Source organism: Actinia tenebrosa, unplaced genomic scaffold (assembly GCF_029948245.1).
Source record: "Actinia tenebrosa isolate PJP-AT-01 unplaced genomic scaffold, QUT_ActTen_1.0 PGA_scaffold3__52_contigs__length_22856419, whole genome shotgun sequence".
NCBI lineage: Eukaryota > Metazoa > Cnidaria > Anthozoa > Actiniaria > Actiniidae > Actinia > Actinia tenebrosa.
In genome coordinates this window covers 11,134,657-11,151,397 of record NW_028292580.1, presented here as the reverse complement: position 1 = coordinate 11,151,397, position 16,741 = coordinate 11,134,657, and the positions used below count along the sequence as shown (strand labels likewise).

Below are 16,741 nucleotides of genomic sequence, written 5' to 3'. Positions count from 1 at the left end.
TTTAAAAATCCAAGATGCCGGCCTCGTGGTCACGTGACTTAGTTTCCATGGTAACCAAGGCTCTAAGGTTCCTTCTTTTCACAAAAGACATTAACTTGCCAAGTTTGGGGAAGATTCGTAGAAAACGGGCTATGATATAGCTAATCAGTTTTTCATCTGAGAGCCATGCCTTAATGATGCTGAGAATAAAGTGAAATGAAGCAATTGAAAAGTTAAGGGGAATAAAATGAAAAGAAGTCTACAACACCAGTTTTGACTTTGAACTGTCATGGCGGTCGGTCACGCTCTTTGGTGCTCCGTGTGGTTTATTTTTTATCTTGTCCTGTTTGTACAATATAGTCCACCAGAGTCTTCCAAATACACTCGAAAGTTATCGTCAACATGTTATAGAGCTCTCGGCCGTAGTAATCATTATTATCCCAGCGGAAAACCGAAAACTTGTCGAAGGTTCTTCTTGTCAAGAATTTCGAAATATCACTCTTCGACCTCATGTTTAACATTCCAGTTACTCACTGACTCTTCCATCAGGAAAATTCTTGTTTCTGGCGATGTTCAGCTGAACCCGGGACCCAAGGAAGGATCTAGTTGCTGCAACCAGGGTAAAATCAACGAAGATGGCGAAGTTTCAATTGCCTCTATACAGTTGCCTTCCACTGGAATCAGAGTTGGTCAATGGAACATAAATAGACTCACGGACACGAAATTTGAACAAATCAAATACCTTGTTCTTTCATCTAATGTCGACGCTACTTTCTCGATACCTGGCTATAATCTCTACAGGAAAGACCGAGATGGACCTAAAAGAGGTGGAGGAATATTGGCTTTTGTTTCTAAGTATCTAATATCGAATCAAGAATTATCACTAAATCAGACCAATATCGAAGCTTTGTGGTTGAATATAAATCCCTTTCATTCAAAAAGGAGCACATTATTCGGTGCTATTTATCGTCCACCGTCAGCAGACCAACAATATGATTTGGCACTTGGGAAAAACATTGAAAGTGCATACATCAAAAGGAGAGGAGAAATACACATCGTTGGAGATTTTAATTTGGATATTTTGAAGCCAAGTTACAAGAAACATCAACTGGCTAAAGTACTCAAGAGCTTGGATTTCGTTCAACTCGTCAATTGTGTTACAAGACCATCATCTAAAACATGTCTGGATCACATTTACTCATCGCATCCTCAGTACATTTCTGATGTTATAACTCCAAATATTGGTCTATCAGATCATTTACCGATTTTCTGCCGACGAAAGTTTATTAGATCAACAAAGAACGCAAATCATACCATATGCAAATACCGAGTGACAAAAAACCTTAATCCTGATATGTTACTTGCTGCACTCTCATCAGTCCCTTGGGATGAAGCTTGGACAAACGATGGCGTCGACGATTCGTTACAAGTATTTGAAAAGATGTTGAATAGCGTGTTGGATAAGCATTTACCTCTGAAAAGTAAACGAATTAAAAGAAGATTCCAACCCCCATGGTTCAATAAAGAAATCAAAACTACAATGATGGAAAGAGACAAATGCCTAAAAAGAGCTAGAAAAACAAATGTTCCTAAAGATTGGACATTGTTTAGGCACTTGAAATGCAAGACTAATAATCTTTTCAAGAAAGCTAAAAGAAACTATTTTCGGACGACAATTGAGAAGAATAAAGGAAACCCAAAGGGAATCTGGAACACAATAAAAGTGTTAAATGGAACAGCAAAAACATCAACAAGGGTTTCTGAGTTGAAGATTGACAATGAAAAAATCCAAGATCCAAAACACATCGCGGATGCTATGAACCAGTTTTTTGTGAATGTCGCCTCAACTTTCTCCAATGAATTGCAGTGTAATGACAATAACTTCACTGATTATAAATTAAGATATTTCATATCATCGAGGCTTGGGGAAGAGGATGTCTTTGAAATACCGTTTATAACATGTGAGGAAGTTAAAGATCTTATTCAAAAACTCCCTATTAATAAAGCAACAGGCCCTGATGGAATCAGTACAAAGATCCTAAAACTGGTTGCCCCTGTGATAGCTGATCCTATTTCCACGCTTTTCAATAAATCGATAGCCAAAGGCACCTTTCCCAGTCAGTGGAAGATAGCCGAGGTTAGTCCAATCCACAAAGCTGGGCCACGTGAGGAATGCTGTAATTACCGTCCTATTTCCGTCTTATCTGTTATTTCAAAAATCTTTGAAAAGCATGTTGCCAGGTCACTGAACTCATTCCTTCAAGAATTTAACCTTCTTTACAAATATCAATCAGGATTTAGAGCTAAACATTCAACTGCCACTGCGCTTATTCATCTTACCGATCAGATCCTTTTTTATATGGACAGTGACAAAGTCACCGGCTCGTTATTCATCGATTTTAAAAAGGCTTTTGATTCCATTAATCATGGTATTCTTCTTAGAAAACTGCAAATGTACCAATTTGAGGATTTGGCATTTCAGTGGTTTACCTCATATTTATCTGGCCGACAACAATATGTTAAAGTGAACTCTACAACATCCTCTCTTCTAGAGATACAGCATGGTGTCCCACAAGGTTCCATTTTGGGACCAATCTTGTTCCTGATCTTTATCAATGACATGCCACTTTACATTTCAAACTCGAAAGTAACAATCTACGCAGACGATGCTACTTTATCATTAAGTTCAAAGGTAAATAGCCCTGTGTTATCTAGCAAGGTGAATGAGGACTTGAGTTCTATCAGTCAGTGGTCTAGGATAAATAAGTTATTTGTCAATGATTGCAAGACAAAGGCCATGCTTGTCGCTGGTAAACGCCTACGGAAACGCATGAACAGTGAACAATCCCAATTCAACTTAACAATCAATGGATCAAATATAGAACAAGTTGAAAAGCATAAACTTCTTGGTGTGGTCTTAGACGATGACTTAACTTACGAAGCACATGTCGAGGAGCTATCATCTAAGGTATCTAAGCGTATTGGTGTTCTGCGAAGGATTAGTCCGTATCTGAAGCGTTCACAAAGGGAAATCTACTACAGTACTATTATAAAACCAACTCTAAGTTACGCTTCTCCTGTCTGGTCATCATGCTCTTCAGATAGTCTTAATAGACTATTCCGTCTTCAAAAGAGGGCTGCAAGGATTATCACAGAAGCAGATATGAACTCTAGATCGATAGACTTGTTCAATTCTCTCGATTGGATACCATTTTATCAAGAAACACTTATTACTACCGGAGCACTTATGTATAAGAGAATTAATGGACAGACCCCTGAATATATGAATAAAAACCTTCTTACGAACGCTGATATACATAATAGAAATACTCGTTTTAAGAAATATAATTTTAGGTGCCCCCTCTTTCTTCGACAGACCGAGTGTGGTAGAACTTTTACTGTCAGAGCCATTAAATTATGGAACAGTATGAACAATGACATTAAGCAATCACAATCAATTAAGGGCCTCAAAAAGGGTTTGTACGTTAAATACTTAGGATATCAGAAAGAAAGTTTAACATTTTATTAGATTATTTGATCAACTGTATGAAAGTCATGCTCATTTTAGTAACGATGTAAGGCGTTTGTTCTGAGTCATGAGGGGCTCCGTGCCAGCTTCACCCCAGGTCTTTCAGGTTGCGGCCTGAGGACTTGGAGTGGAGCTGTGCTGCGGTGCTCTTGGCTTGGAGGAAACGTCTTACGTTATTATTATTATTTTTTATTAGATATTCCTTAATTTTATTTATTTATTATTCACGTTTAGTTTGTTGTTAAATTTTGTTGATTCATTTCCATTTTTATAATTTTCAGAGGGCCACTGGGTTTTCAGTACGATGTGTTTTATTGTAACTGTTGTGTGTCCCCTCTTTAAATAAAGTTTTTTTAATATTATTATTATTATTACCAGTTATTCCCAGGTATTCACCCATCCAAGTACTACACTGGCCCTACCGAGTTTCACTTCGGTGATCGGACGAGAACCGTTTTTTTCTCGGTGGTATGGCCGTAGACAGAAGAGATTGCACAACTTATGCTACTGTATGCTGCATCACGATTTAAGCGTCTGCAAACTTTTCTAGAACGGAAGAAAATAACACTAAAAAACAAACAGAAAACCAGAACCGCAATGAATAGAGTAGTAAAAATAAACAGTTGAATGAATAAAGTGAAATGAAGCCATCGAAAAGTCAAGGGGAAGTCCTATGGCGCCTATTACTACTCGGATATTAACAGTTCGCGGGCTAAAAAAAAGTTAAACACCCTACTCAATTTATAAAGATTCATTTTGGTTGATTGCTCCTATTAATCCTATTCATAGTGAAAAAGTTGTCAGCAGAGTGGCGCAGTGGAAGCGTGCTGGGCCCATAACCCAGAGGTCCAAGGATCAAAACTTTGCTCTGCTATGACGTTATTGTATTTTATTCCTTTCTTCTTTTCGTCATGTCTTTTCGTTGTTTTTCACTCTTGTGATCAGGTTGTCATTCCTCTTTATTTCGAGTCACCGTTTTTTGTGTGAGAATCTGCCGAATAATTAGGAACATTTTAATCTCCTTTTCATTTTTGTATGCCGTGGACCTGGTTCGATTCCCGGTGTGGGAAATGTTTTGGCATAATTTTTCCACCGAGCATGAGGATTCGAAGCGATACATGGGGAATAGGCCCTTTGCAGTTAACGGTCACCTGTCTGTACTGGTGAGAACACTTTTTGTTTTTATTTTAAATTGGTGATTCTTTTTAGCTACTTGTACTAGTCACAAACAGAGCAACCAAGTTGACCAGCCTGTACGCGGGACTTCGGATAACATCGGCTATCCTCGGCATGCGCCGCTAGCTGTGCACGTGGGATCCGAAAGTAGTCCGAAGTTTTACAACCTTTACACCGGGATGAACGTTGTCATTTAACTTTATTTTTCGCTAGTCAAATAGGATATGAAGTATATATGGGTAAACTCAATGGCACAGTGTCTACTGCTTATTAATATGTAGTAGACACAAAAATGCTAAAGCAATTATTCGCCTTAGACTCAGTGACTATTGCATCATTTGTTCATGTGTTCATGTGTTCATGTGTTCATGTGTTCATTTGTACATCGGTCCATCGGTCCATCTGTCCATCTGTCCATCTGTTCATCTGTCCATCTGTTCATCTGTTCATCTGTTCATCTGTTCATCTGTTCATCTGTTCATCTGTTCATCTGTTCATCTGTTCATCTGTCCATCTGTTCATCTGTTCACCTGTCCATCTGTTCATCTGTTCACCTGTTCATCTGTTCACCTGTTCATCTGTTCATCTGTTCATCTGTTCATCTGTTCATCTGTTCATCTGTTCATCTGTTCATCTGTTCATCTGTTCATCTGTTCATCTGTTCATCTGTTCATCTGTTCATCTGTTCATCTGTTCATCTGTTCATCTGTTCATCTGTTCATCTGTTCATCTGTTCATCTGTTCATCTGTTCATCTGTTCATCTTTTCATCTTTTCATCTGTTCATCTGTTCATCTGTTCATCTGTTCATCTGTTCATCTGTTCATCTGTTCATCTGTTCATCTGTTCATCTGTTCATCTGTTCATCTGTTCATCTGTTCATCTGTTCATCTGTCCATCTGTCCATCTGTCCATCTGTTCATCTGTTCATCTGTTCATCTGTTCATCTGTTCATCTGTTCATCTGTCTATCTGTTCATCTGTTCATTTGTTCATTTGTTCAAAACATACAAATCTGTAAGATTAAGTACATCAATAACCTAGTTCAGATCAAAAAGTAATCGTGCATTTAAATAGAAAAAAGCTATAGCAAAAATAATATAGAATAATACCCCATTTTAAGTCAGTAAGCTCTAGTGCGATCGGCTGTGAAAACTATCTGCTCAAAGTAAACTTGTAAGTTTGCTTGTCTGAATTTCGCCTTTCTCTTAGTCTTGATGACGTAACGGTTGCGCTTCGCTATAGCCTAGATCAGATCAGAAAGTAATCATGCATTTGAATAGAAACAAGCTTCAGCAAAAAACGTTACTTGGAGAATCCGGGTATCGATCCCGGTACCTCCCGCATGCTAAGCAAGCACTCTACCATTTGAGCTAATCCCCCCTTGTTCTCGTAAGGTACTTATGTTAGTTACGCTACTGTCACATTACTCTACTTAAAGGGTTAGATATTGTATAACTGTTTTATCGATATCACTCGAGAGGATGGTCAAATGTATAGATGCAACCATCCTTAGGTAAACAAGACATGAGATCGTTTGTTAAATTAAAAGTCCTTAAACCAAATACTAAAAAGAACTTTGAACCTCAAAAACCAAATGCACTATTTGTGTTTATTATACGGCACACTAAGTCCCATGTATCGCTCGAATTATGACCGCTTTCACTTGAATTGGTGAAAATATATTTAATATATTTATATATATTATAACAGGGAATTTACGATTGGGGTATGTTTGGTTGATTTTATCCGATGAATTACGCCATTTGCCAAAAATGAAAAAGGGAGTAAAATTTTCCAATTTTTCTTGAGTCCTACACATAGATGGGAAAGGGATGAAGAAATAGAAAACGCGCGCACGTGGTGTGTGCTGCCATAAAGCACGCGGGGGTTGGCAGAACACGAGAGTGTTAGGAGAAGCACGACGCGTAGCGGAGTGCTTCTGGACACTTCTCGAGTGTTCTGCCAATCCCCAAGTGCTTTATAACGGCACACAGCACAGCAAGCAAGTTTTTTATTTCTTTTATAAAATACAAATTACAATAATAGATAGGAATAAAGCAACGGAAAGCGCGCGGGTGCAATGTGCTCTCATAAAGCACGCGCTCCAAACCAATCAGAGCACGACATTCATAACAGTTTTTTAAAAAATTATTTTCATTGTTATGGGAAAGGAATAAATGATAGAACATAGATGGAAAAGGGATAAATGATAAAACATAGATGGGAAAGGGATAAATGATAGAACATAGATGGGAAAGGGATTAATGATAAAACAAAGGGATAAATGATAAGGTCTTATACACACCTAATCCATTTGCCGATACTCCTTGGCCATAGAAGGTTAAGACCTCTTTATCCTTTGGCAGATCTGTCCGGGAGAGAGGGGACGGAACGTCTGAGCAGCTCAGCGGATTCGTACCAAGTGAGTAATCTAATCGATTATCATATATTAGCAACGCGAGATCGATGAGGATAGAGCTCATTTTAACTCCAGTCAAACTTACAAAAATATGTACTCATAAGAAATCCAAGGAAATAATAATAGAAAGCCTTTGGAGAGACTCGAACTCTCGACCCCTGGTTTACTAGACCAGTGCTCTAACCACTGAGCTACAAAGGCACAGATATTAAGATTCTATCATAAGAAACATTTAGACAAAGATGGCAATAGAAGTGTAGAATATTTAAGACGTGGATAAGCTGGATGAGCTTTGCTTCACGGGTGCTTCGTAGAACGGTGTGCGGTCTAAGTTGTTATACTTTGATCGAGCTGAATGTTCATCCCTAGTTTACTACACACTAATCAGGCTCTATAACCACATGAAGCACAATCATGGGTTAGTAGTCTTATGAACATAGCGCGACGTGAATTCTACATCAATTTTACTGAGGGAAAATAAATGAATGAACTAAATATGTCTGATTTTCCTCTATGCATTCGTTGGGATAATGCAGACTGAAAACAATGGATTTTGATAAGATCAGTAATTAATTGAAGTTAATCATGTTAGTTATGCTATTATCACATTACTCTCCGGGTTGGATATTGCATAAATGTTTAATCGATATCACTCGAGATAGGATGGTCAAATATAAAGATTCAAGTATCTTTAGGTATAAAAGACAAGAGGTCGGTTGTTAAAAAGTAAGACTTTGAACCTCAAAAACAAATGCATTATTAAGGTACACTAATAGGCCCTTTGCAGCTCAGTAATCACGTGCTGATTAATTCATTGAGAGCAAATGAATAAACATCTTGTTTCCCATGGGTGAAATATACTGGTGAGCAAACAAACTTTCTACAACCTGTTTCGAGAGATCGTACTAAACTACATTAGGTAACACACTGGATACATACTTTTCATTCAGTTTACTGCTTACGACTTTTTATCGTTACTGGAAAACGTTTGAACAACGTTTCAAACATGATTTGGTAGGATTCATTGATTCCTACAAGGTGATGGCAGCCATTTTTGTAGTGAATTTTATTTGTTTTTCTTGGAACAAGCAAGGCACAAGTTTCATCGAATGTATCAATATCATTTTGGATAACGTTCATATCTCATTGAATATTCAATGGTTTTCACTAATTCTCTAAAGGAGTGTTGTTCAGAGGGTAGGCTTTACGATGAGCACTCAAAAACAATTATCAAATGTCGTTTTAGAGGATTCCCCCCTTGAATTACTTCCACATATCATTGCAGCAAGTGCCAACCTGACTTTCGAGGATTCCCCCCTTTGGGATTAGGTCTATATCTCATTGAATATTCAACGGTTGTCACTCAAACTGCTACCAAGTATTTTCAAGAGGGTAGGCTTTACGATGAGCACTCAAAAACAACTACAAAGTATTACTTTAAAGGATTCCCCCTTTTTGAATAACGTCTATATCTCATTGTCTCATTGGAAGTCATGTTGGATTCGAACCAACATACCGTAAACGGTATTACCAGTTGACTTTTTCCTTTTCCGAGACAAGTCCTCTCATTACACTTATTTTGTCACCGCTTTATCACTTTTTTGGGTGGCATCAATTGTTGTAATGATGATATCACTTTATTAACATTAACAAATAGTGAAGGCGCTTTAGAAATCTATAGTGCCAATTCGGCTTCAACTTAAGCTTAACATTGCTTAAAGTCATAGGTATAGACCTAATCGGCTTGGGCATAATGTTTTCACGTACCATTCACCAGAGGATCATTCCTTTGTTTAAGACACAACACAAACAAAGAATCTTATTCTCAAGGGAATGACACGTAGTCTGTAATGTGAAAACACTACGTTCGAGCCGAGGAGGTCTTCTATTACTAGTAGGCAATAAACAAGTTAATGGCCTCTGCAGCCTCGTACTTTCATCCGTTTATCCGTTTTATTCGTATTAGAGTGCACGCACTAAACCCGTGAATGATATTTAGTATCTGAATATTAATTAGTAGTAATTCATACAGAATTCTTTGTTTCCTATTGTTTGATTATCACTATTTACAGTAGCACTAAAAATTAAGAGGGGTAGTCCGTAAATGTCACCTGAGGAGTGCAGAATGCGAAAAATCGAAATCGTTCAAATTTTGTCAGAATATAGGCCTTAGTGAACTAAAACTGTTGTGTAAGTTTTTCTTCGATCGGTTAAATATTTTAGGAGAACCGCGCCGAAATCCATTTTTCAGGATCACTTCCGGTTTCTGCACGCGATTTCACCCCATTCCAAAAAACCCTAAAAATCACAAAATTCCTTTGAATTTCTACAACAAACGATATAATTTTGTAATTTTGGGATACTAAACCTCATTTAGGTGGATTTATCAATCACTTTGCATAAAACAAAAATATTTCATCGATTTTTACATTATTTTTAATATTTTGAGCAATTTTTCTTACCCTACATTGCAAGGTCAATATCTCTAATGGTACATCGATTTACACAAATTAACTATTATAGGGGCCACTAGCAATGCTTTATCTTGATTTTTATCAAATAAAATTTTGGGGCACTCGAAAATTCGAATTATGGCAAGACGAAACGTAACCCCTATTTACGCATAAAATAATGACAAACTTAACTCGCTAGCGGTCACGCTTTATGCCGAAGGAAAATTAATTGGTCCATTAAACCGCTTATTAATACACAAAAAACTCAATGGAGTAAAAGATACAACCTTTATTGACATTCTGATAAATTTTTAAAAGATTTGCTGAGATATTTTCTATCGTTTTAAGACAAGCATGCTCAGTATCATTGTCGTGTGACTCGATACTAAAGGTTCGATCCTATGATTTTCGGTAATTTTCGGCATAGAATGGCTTTATAAAACTTCAATCACAATTTAACAACCTAACTAATAAAGTATGAACACTTTGTACCTTATCATACTTGATTTGTAGAGAATCAACACGTTGAAGACAGCATTACGATCCGAATAATATCTCAACAATCTGAACAGTCAAACTCTTTGCAGGATGGCGTGACTACCACAGGCAACCCGTCATTACTTAGTGAGATATAAACTCGTACCAATGGGTTGGACGATAATTTGGATGGTTTTCTTTTTACAATGGATTCTATACAACTTTTTAGGAGTAAAGTATTCATCTTGTGTTTTGAAGGGATTTTTCAAATTTTATTCGAATTTGAATTTATTCCGCAAAGGTAACATTTTGACTGCTCTAAAAATATGATATACAGGTTTAAATGACAGAAGCGAACTGAACTATTTTTAACATGGAGCGTAGCAAATTTAAACAAAACACATTTATTTGTTAATAATGGCACTACTAAGTCGCTTTTTCTGGTCTCCCACAATGAGGTGGATCCAAGAGGGAGGGAGTGGGGTGGGGGGAGTTGAGGTGGGAGCGTGACATTTTGGCGTTATACGAATCTCTCGCTGACTATGGCAAAACGAAAGAAGGACGTTTTGCGATACGATATGATAAAATATGATTTCGTTTAATTATATTGCCCACATTCTTGGGCTATTTCAGATAAAACGTTTTTTAATGTATCCAAAGCTAAAAGGGAGGTCGCAGTCAACACAAAAACATGTGAACATGGCTTACGTCTGCAACGATATTACTACGAAACGCAGCTGCATTTTTTTAAAACATCACTGATGATCTTTATGTAGGGTGCCTTGCGTCGTGCTGATATTTCTGAAGTGTCTAACTCCAGTTCTTCGCAGATCAGCTGAAGTAAGGAGATGGACAACTTAGACATTTTGCTACTTGCAAATAACTGACAAAGGTTCATTGATTCAAACAAAATAGGGTGCTGTAAGTTGCATTCTTCCAGTATCGTACTGCGAGCTCGTGAGTATGCAGCTTCATCTTCAGCAGCTGCCGTATCCTCTTCATCGCCATCACTGTTCCCCTCTTCTTCCTCAACCTTATCATCATTCTCCATGGCCACCCGCTCTTCAACTGTTGCTTTTTTAAGCTTGGCAGCTTTGCGAGAAAAATAGGACTGCACTTGGCTTGGTGAGAGGAATTCGTCCACTTTAAATTGACGCGAACCATCAAAATTCTTAGCGTATCGTATATCTCGCGCGACAGTTGAGGGATTCATTTTGTGCCCAGTTTCTTGGCCTCTAAAAAACATTTCATCTAGATACTGTCGTTGTTTCTTTGTGAAACGTGCGGAATTCTTGGACGTTTTCAGTGCCCAGCCTCGTTTATGCATTTCTTTTTCGGTGGGCATGACATCACTTGTATTTGGTCTCAATTCTGGTTGAGGACCTTGGCCATGAAGAAGCTTATCATGATACATGATTTTAGCCTTATCAAATAAGCTGGCCTTCTCTTCTTTTAGCTCACATTTACCGTATTGTAAATGGTTGTCAAGCGACGAGTACCGTTGAAACACTTTTATGCACCCCTCGATTGGACAGGTGAACAGCTTGTTTTCTGTACAATCGTCTTCGCTTTCTTCATCTTCTTTTTCTGCCACTTTGCACGACTTCTTGGTTTTTTGTTTTGAGTTGATCTCGATGAATGCACCCTCACTAAATGAACTGTCAAAGGTCTCTATTTTCAGGGTCTTTGGAACTTAATATAGAGAAAAAATACAAATACACATACATAAATACGGATGTGAGTGAATTAATTGATAAGAGGTTGATCGTTTAATCATATTTGGTTGATTCGGATCGGCTGGGTGATTGACTAATTGATATTGATTGACTGACTCATCGACTGACTGGTTTAATGACTGGGGCGACTGATTGGCTGACTTACTGACTGACTGACTGACTGACTGACTGACTGACTGACTGACTGACTGACTGACATTCACTATCGATTCATGTAAGATCTGTAAACTAAAATTAACGGTTGACAGAATACTAGTCCCAATTTTTTTTAGATATTTATACACGGTTGAATATGATCCCACTACTGACCTTGCAAGTTTGACCAGGTAATCATCTTTCCTTCTCCTATTTTGTAAGCCTTCCAGCAGGTTAGTCCTTTTGCCTTGAAATGGAAATTGTTGAGGGTGCTTATTCCAACTATTTTAGCTGCTGGTATTGGCAAAAAATTGCTATCAATAAGAGCTACACGAACACCTCGGACTCCACCACGAGACAAGATAGCATTGCATAGGTCAGTCGCAGTTTGCACGTCATGGCCTTCATTAATGTAACGCCGTATATGAGCCTTGATGGTCGCGGCTTTGCGGTCGCATGGGCCTTTGCCGCCCTGAGGGTCGCTAAAGTCGACACGTTCCACCTTATAGAAAATAAAGATAAAATGGTGTAAGTACGAGAAAAAGATATAAGTAGTAACATTTTAGATCAAGATATATTTATATTATATATTGTATATTATATATATTTGTCAGCGAGTATCTATTTTTTAATGAATTTGGGGTTCTTTAACCATCCCTTACATTACTCATATATCATGATACCTTTATTGCAGTTGCCTTTTTTATCAGATGACAAGCAGACAACATTGCAGCGCTATGATAGCAGCCTGCATTATCCTGTCGATAATACGCTTTTGTTAGCGTATTGTTTTCTGACTTAAGACATCGTAGGGTATGCTCCATGATGGGAATCGCTGCATCACTATCTTGTGAGCATTTTTCCATAACGTGCACTAGTGTCTGGTGTAGCAGCGCGCCTGCTGATGACCTATGCATTATCACAGAGATGTGCCATGAAATTCCCCGCTTCCCAAACCAGTCTGCTTGGGTTTCTCGGTATTTCTGCGGGAGGAATTTCATGGCCCAGTCTTGTGTGATAAAGGCTTCATCTGGCTCCAGTTTACTCAACAACTCAATCCGCGCTTTATCTTGCTGGATGGAGCGAAGTTGATGCGCTTTCCAAGATTTGATAGCTGCAACTGCTTGTCTGAAAGTGTAGGTGATGTCATCATACTGCTCAGGTGTTAGGCTGTTAGCAGAGTCAGTTATTGCTGTCTCAATCTCGTCAAGAACTGAGTTGAGTTCTTCACAAGATGAACACTGATGGTCATGTTGATGTTTGCACGTGGTGCCAAGCTGAGTATCCTTAGGATCACTTAGAGCATGTGACAGACAGTGGTCTGCTATGCTACTAGTCTCGATAACGTGAACCTGCGAAAGAATGCATACAAATGTACAAATAAATGTTATAATTTTGTTTCACTGGCTAAACATCCCTTTATGTTCATTTTTGGCTTTAGGGGCTGCGGAATAGTCAGGACTGTTACGATGACTTTCAACTTCTGTTATTTACCTTGTAGTCAGTCTTGATGTATTGCTTTCCCTCTTTCAAGGCCTTCTCACAATGACAAACCCAAGAATGATCGCGTCCATTGTTTTCTAGCGTTGAGACCACGTCAATCAAATCATCGAAAGCTTTAGCACCATCAGCAGATATATAATCTAATCCCTGCAAAGACTTGCGTACTGTCGCAGTACATACTGTAAGCAGCCGTCTCATAGTTGTTTCGCTGAATGGTTTTATTCCACTTTCTTCACAGTACTGACGATATTGTGCACAGATTCTTGCCGGAATCATTGACCTTACTACATTTGGTGTTTCCAGCAGGCTTCCATTAGATAGGCGCAAATACCGCTGGCCAAACGGCAAGTCTTGTATTACGTGTGGGCTGGTTATAAATTCAAGGAAATGATCAAGTCGCAAATCATCTATTCGAACTCTAGGTGTTCTACTGATTGGAACAGCAGCGCCACGCCCATGTTTCAAGATGTGTAGCCGGGCAACTTTGAAGCGATATTCAGTGAGTCCTGGTATGAACTTTTGAATTTCAGTCAGTGGCACCAAGTCTGCCATTATTGCCAGTACCTGCCTTCTTGTATCCCAGCCAGCGGCATTTCGGTAAGTCTCAGCCAATGCCTCTAGATATTTAATGTCGATGGGAGATTGGACCCCAAGAGTCTCCTCTACTATGTGGGAGGACTGAACAGCATTCCAAAGGCTCCCAGCATCACCTGGCGTGATTACCTCAAGCGCTGACACAATCGCACTTGCTGCTTTGGAGACATGACTCTTTTTAGTACGCATGCTCATGTCATGCCATGCCTTCTTCGGTTGACCAACTGTTTGATCTGATCTCCCACAAGCACTCAAAAACTCGTTGAGCTTCTTTCGTGAACAGGCTAGATTACGACCTTTGTAACCATCAGATGAAACAGTACTACCTGTACTGCCACTCTCAGAAAGAATGACACTGGGGTCGTCCATAATAGTCAGCTGCTCCATGGCCCCTGTTAGTGAGTCGCTGCTCAAGCTCTCAGCACTTTTTACACCTACATCCTGAATAGAAAAATGCAGCTATTTGTTAGTTAAGCGATCGGATTTATCGCTGGAAAAAAGTATTCGACTTTTAAGCTAACCTCGTGCTCATCCAAAGTTCTGGAATCAGTAGATATTTGGACTGGCTCAGAGATTTGTGGCGTGATATCATGTGTCTGTAGATCGTCTAGATCATGAGAAGACCGTGAGGATTCCAACCTACATGATATGTGCTCCCGACATCGTTTACATATTGCTTTGATAAGAAAGAAAGAATACTTTAACTCTTATTCGGTGTAAAAACAACTGTAATCAAACAATTTGAAACATTATAGTTTTTCACTTTTACCCGCCTGTTTTAGGTTTCCTGTGGAATTGGCGCGAGTTGCCCTGTGATAGTATAGTAAGTCCCCCCCCCCCCCCCCCATTCCCTTTAAAATCCTAGATCTGCCCATAAAGAGGCATAGAAGAGGTATACTCACGCGAGCCGACAGGTACCAAAAAGTTAGAAAAGTCATATAAGATCTTAGACTGTAAGGACGTTATAGCTCTGTCTCCTTTGGGATTGCTAGACTTATGAAATGCCAAATGAGCGGGGATAGAGCAGGTCCTCTTGTTACAGCGCCACCTAGTCCCGTACTTTTCACGATGTCTAGGACACACGGTTAACCTCAATTGACCTTCGTCGGTATCAAATAAGCCTGGGGGATATAAAAAGGAAATTTCAGTTAGTTATTCATCAACACATAGTACACACATATGATACAGACTATCTGTGATGGGTACCCCCTTTAATGGTCTTAAATAAATGTAGATGTAGATTACTGCTTTAACGTAGATAACGGCTTTAACGCAGTAATGTCTTTTCATAGGACTTCAGTCAAACGAAATCTTACCAGCTCGGGCTAAAAGAAGATCTGACTCAGTTTTCAAGGCTGAGTCTCTTATATCCAGAGCCCTGAGATGTCCTCTGATATTTTTGTGACAGTCTTGAAGAGGTACACACTCGAGATCCGCAGGGTTGCAAAGACTAGAGCCACAGGAGCCATTAACATGGCAGGAGTAACCACATACAGCCATTTATATAATCTCGCACAAATGGAACCGTTTCTAGTGCATAACTGCGTACATAAAATGAATTAGTAACTTTATAATAAGATTGCAACTAAGAACTGAAGTAGAACCACTGGTTTTTACTCACCTTTTATGTCATGAGGTTCGTCCTTAGGTCGAAAGGTTGATTTTAAAGTGCCCATCGATTAATACCTCTTTGCACTTATGTAAAGATTAAATAATATTCCGTCAAGACTTCCCTGGGCGCGATCAACATACGTATAGCTAGAACATTCACAAAACTAACAATGATTGCAAAAGGCTTTGTTACATGGTAACTTATTACATTTTTGTTTATTATTACACTACGAGCAAGGAAAAAATGGACGCGAAGTACCTCTGCTTACCGTGGAAAACCAATACAGTCCTAACAAAATGACGAGAATAGTGTATAAAAAGGAAAGTAAAAACAGAAATGAAACGATTAAATAAATCGAATTCTAGCCGTAGCCGTGACGGGTTGCCTGTGGTAGTCACGTCATCCTGCAAAGAGTTTGACTGTTCAGATTGTTGAGATATTATTCGGATCGTAATGCTGTCTTCAACGTGTTGATTCTCTACAAATCAAGTATGATAAGGTACAAAGTGTTCATACTTTATTAGTTAGGTTGTTAAATTGTGATTGAAGTTTTATAAAGCCATTCTATGCCGAAAATTACCGAAAATCATAGGATCGAACCTTTAGTATCGAGTCACACGACAATGATACTGAGCATGCTTGTCTTAAAACGATAGAAAATATCTCAGCAAATCTTTTAAAAATTTATCAGAATGTCAATAAAGGTTGTATCTTTTACTCCATTGAGTTTTTTGTGTATTAATAAGCGGTTTAATGGACCAATTAATTTTCCTTCGGCATAAAGCGTGACCGCTAGCGAGTTAAGTTTGTCATTATTTTATGCGTAAATAGGGGTTACGTTTCGTCTTGCCATAATTCGAATTTTCGAGTGCCCCAAAATTTTATTTGATAAAAATCAAGATAAAGCATTGCTAGTGGCCCCTATAATAGTTAATTTGTGTAAATCGATGTACCATTAGAGATATTGACCTTGCAATGTAGGGTAAGAAAAATTGCTCAAAATATTGAAAATAATGTAAAAATCGATGAAATATTTTTGTTTTATGCAAAGTGATTGATAAATCCACCTAAATGAGGTTTAGTATCCCAAAATTACAAAATTATATCGTTTGTTGTAGAAATTCAAA

The 16,741-nt window shown here is 38.5% G+C and overlaps 2 protein-coding genes, 1 non-coding gene and 1 pseudogene across 3 annotated transcripts; 1 reads left to right on the top strand and 3 right to left on the bottom strand.

The window, feature by feature from the left end:
- The first annotated feature begins 268 nt into the window (after positions 1-268).
- LOC148908551 (uncharacterized) lies at positions 269-3,508 on the top strand. Its single transcript, XM_089035926.1, has one exon. It carries the CDS (start codon positions 269-271, stop codon positions 3,506-3,508), a length of 3,240 nt encoding a protein of 1,079 aa, XP_088892052.1.
- A 362-nt stretch (positions 3,509-3,870) lies between these two features.
- Positions 3,871-3,990, bottom strand: LOC148908550 (5S ribosomal RNA; annotated as a pseudogene).
- Positions 3,991-7,232: 3,242 nt separating this feature from the next.
- Trnat-agu (transfer RNA threonine (anticodon AGU)) lies at positions 7,233-7,305 on the bottom strand. Its single transcript has one exon. It is a non-coding gene; the product is annotated as a tRNA-Thr (tRNA).
- Positions 7,306-10,758: 3,453 nt separating this feature from the next.
- LOC148908548 (uncharacterized) lies at positions 10,759-14,335 on the bottom strand. Its single transcript, XM_089035925.1, has 4 exons — positions 13,400-14,335; positions 12,589-13,257; positions 12,080-12,407; positions 10,759-11,726 (listed from the first exon to the last, which is right to left on the bottom strand). Exons 1-4 carry the CDS (start codon positions 14,195-14,197, stop codon positions 10,759-10,761), a joined length of 2,763 nt encoding a protein of 920 aa, XP_088892051.1. The 5' UTR covers positions 14,198-14,335.
- Between the last annotated feature and the right edge of the window lie 2,406 nt (positions 14,336-16,741).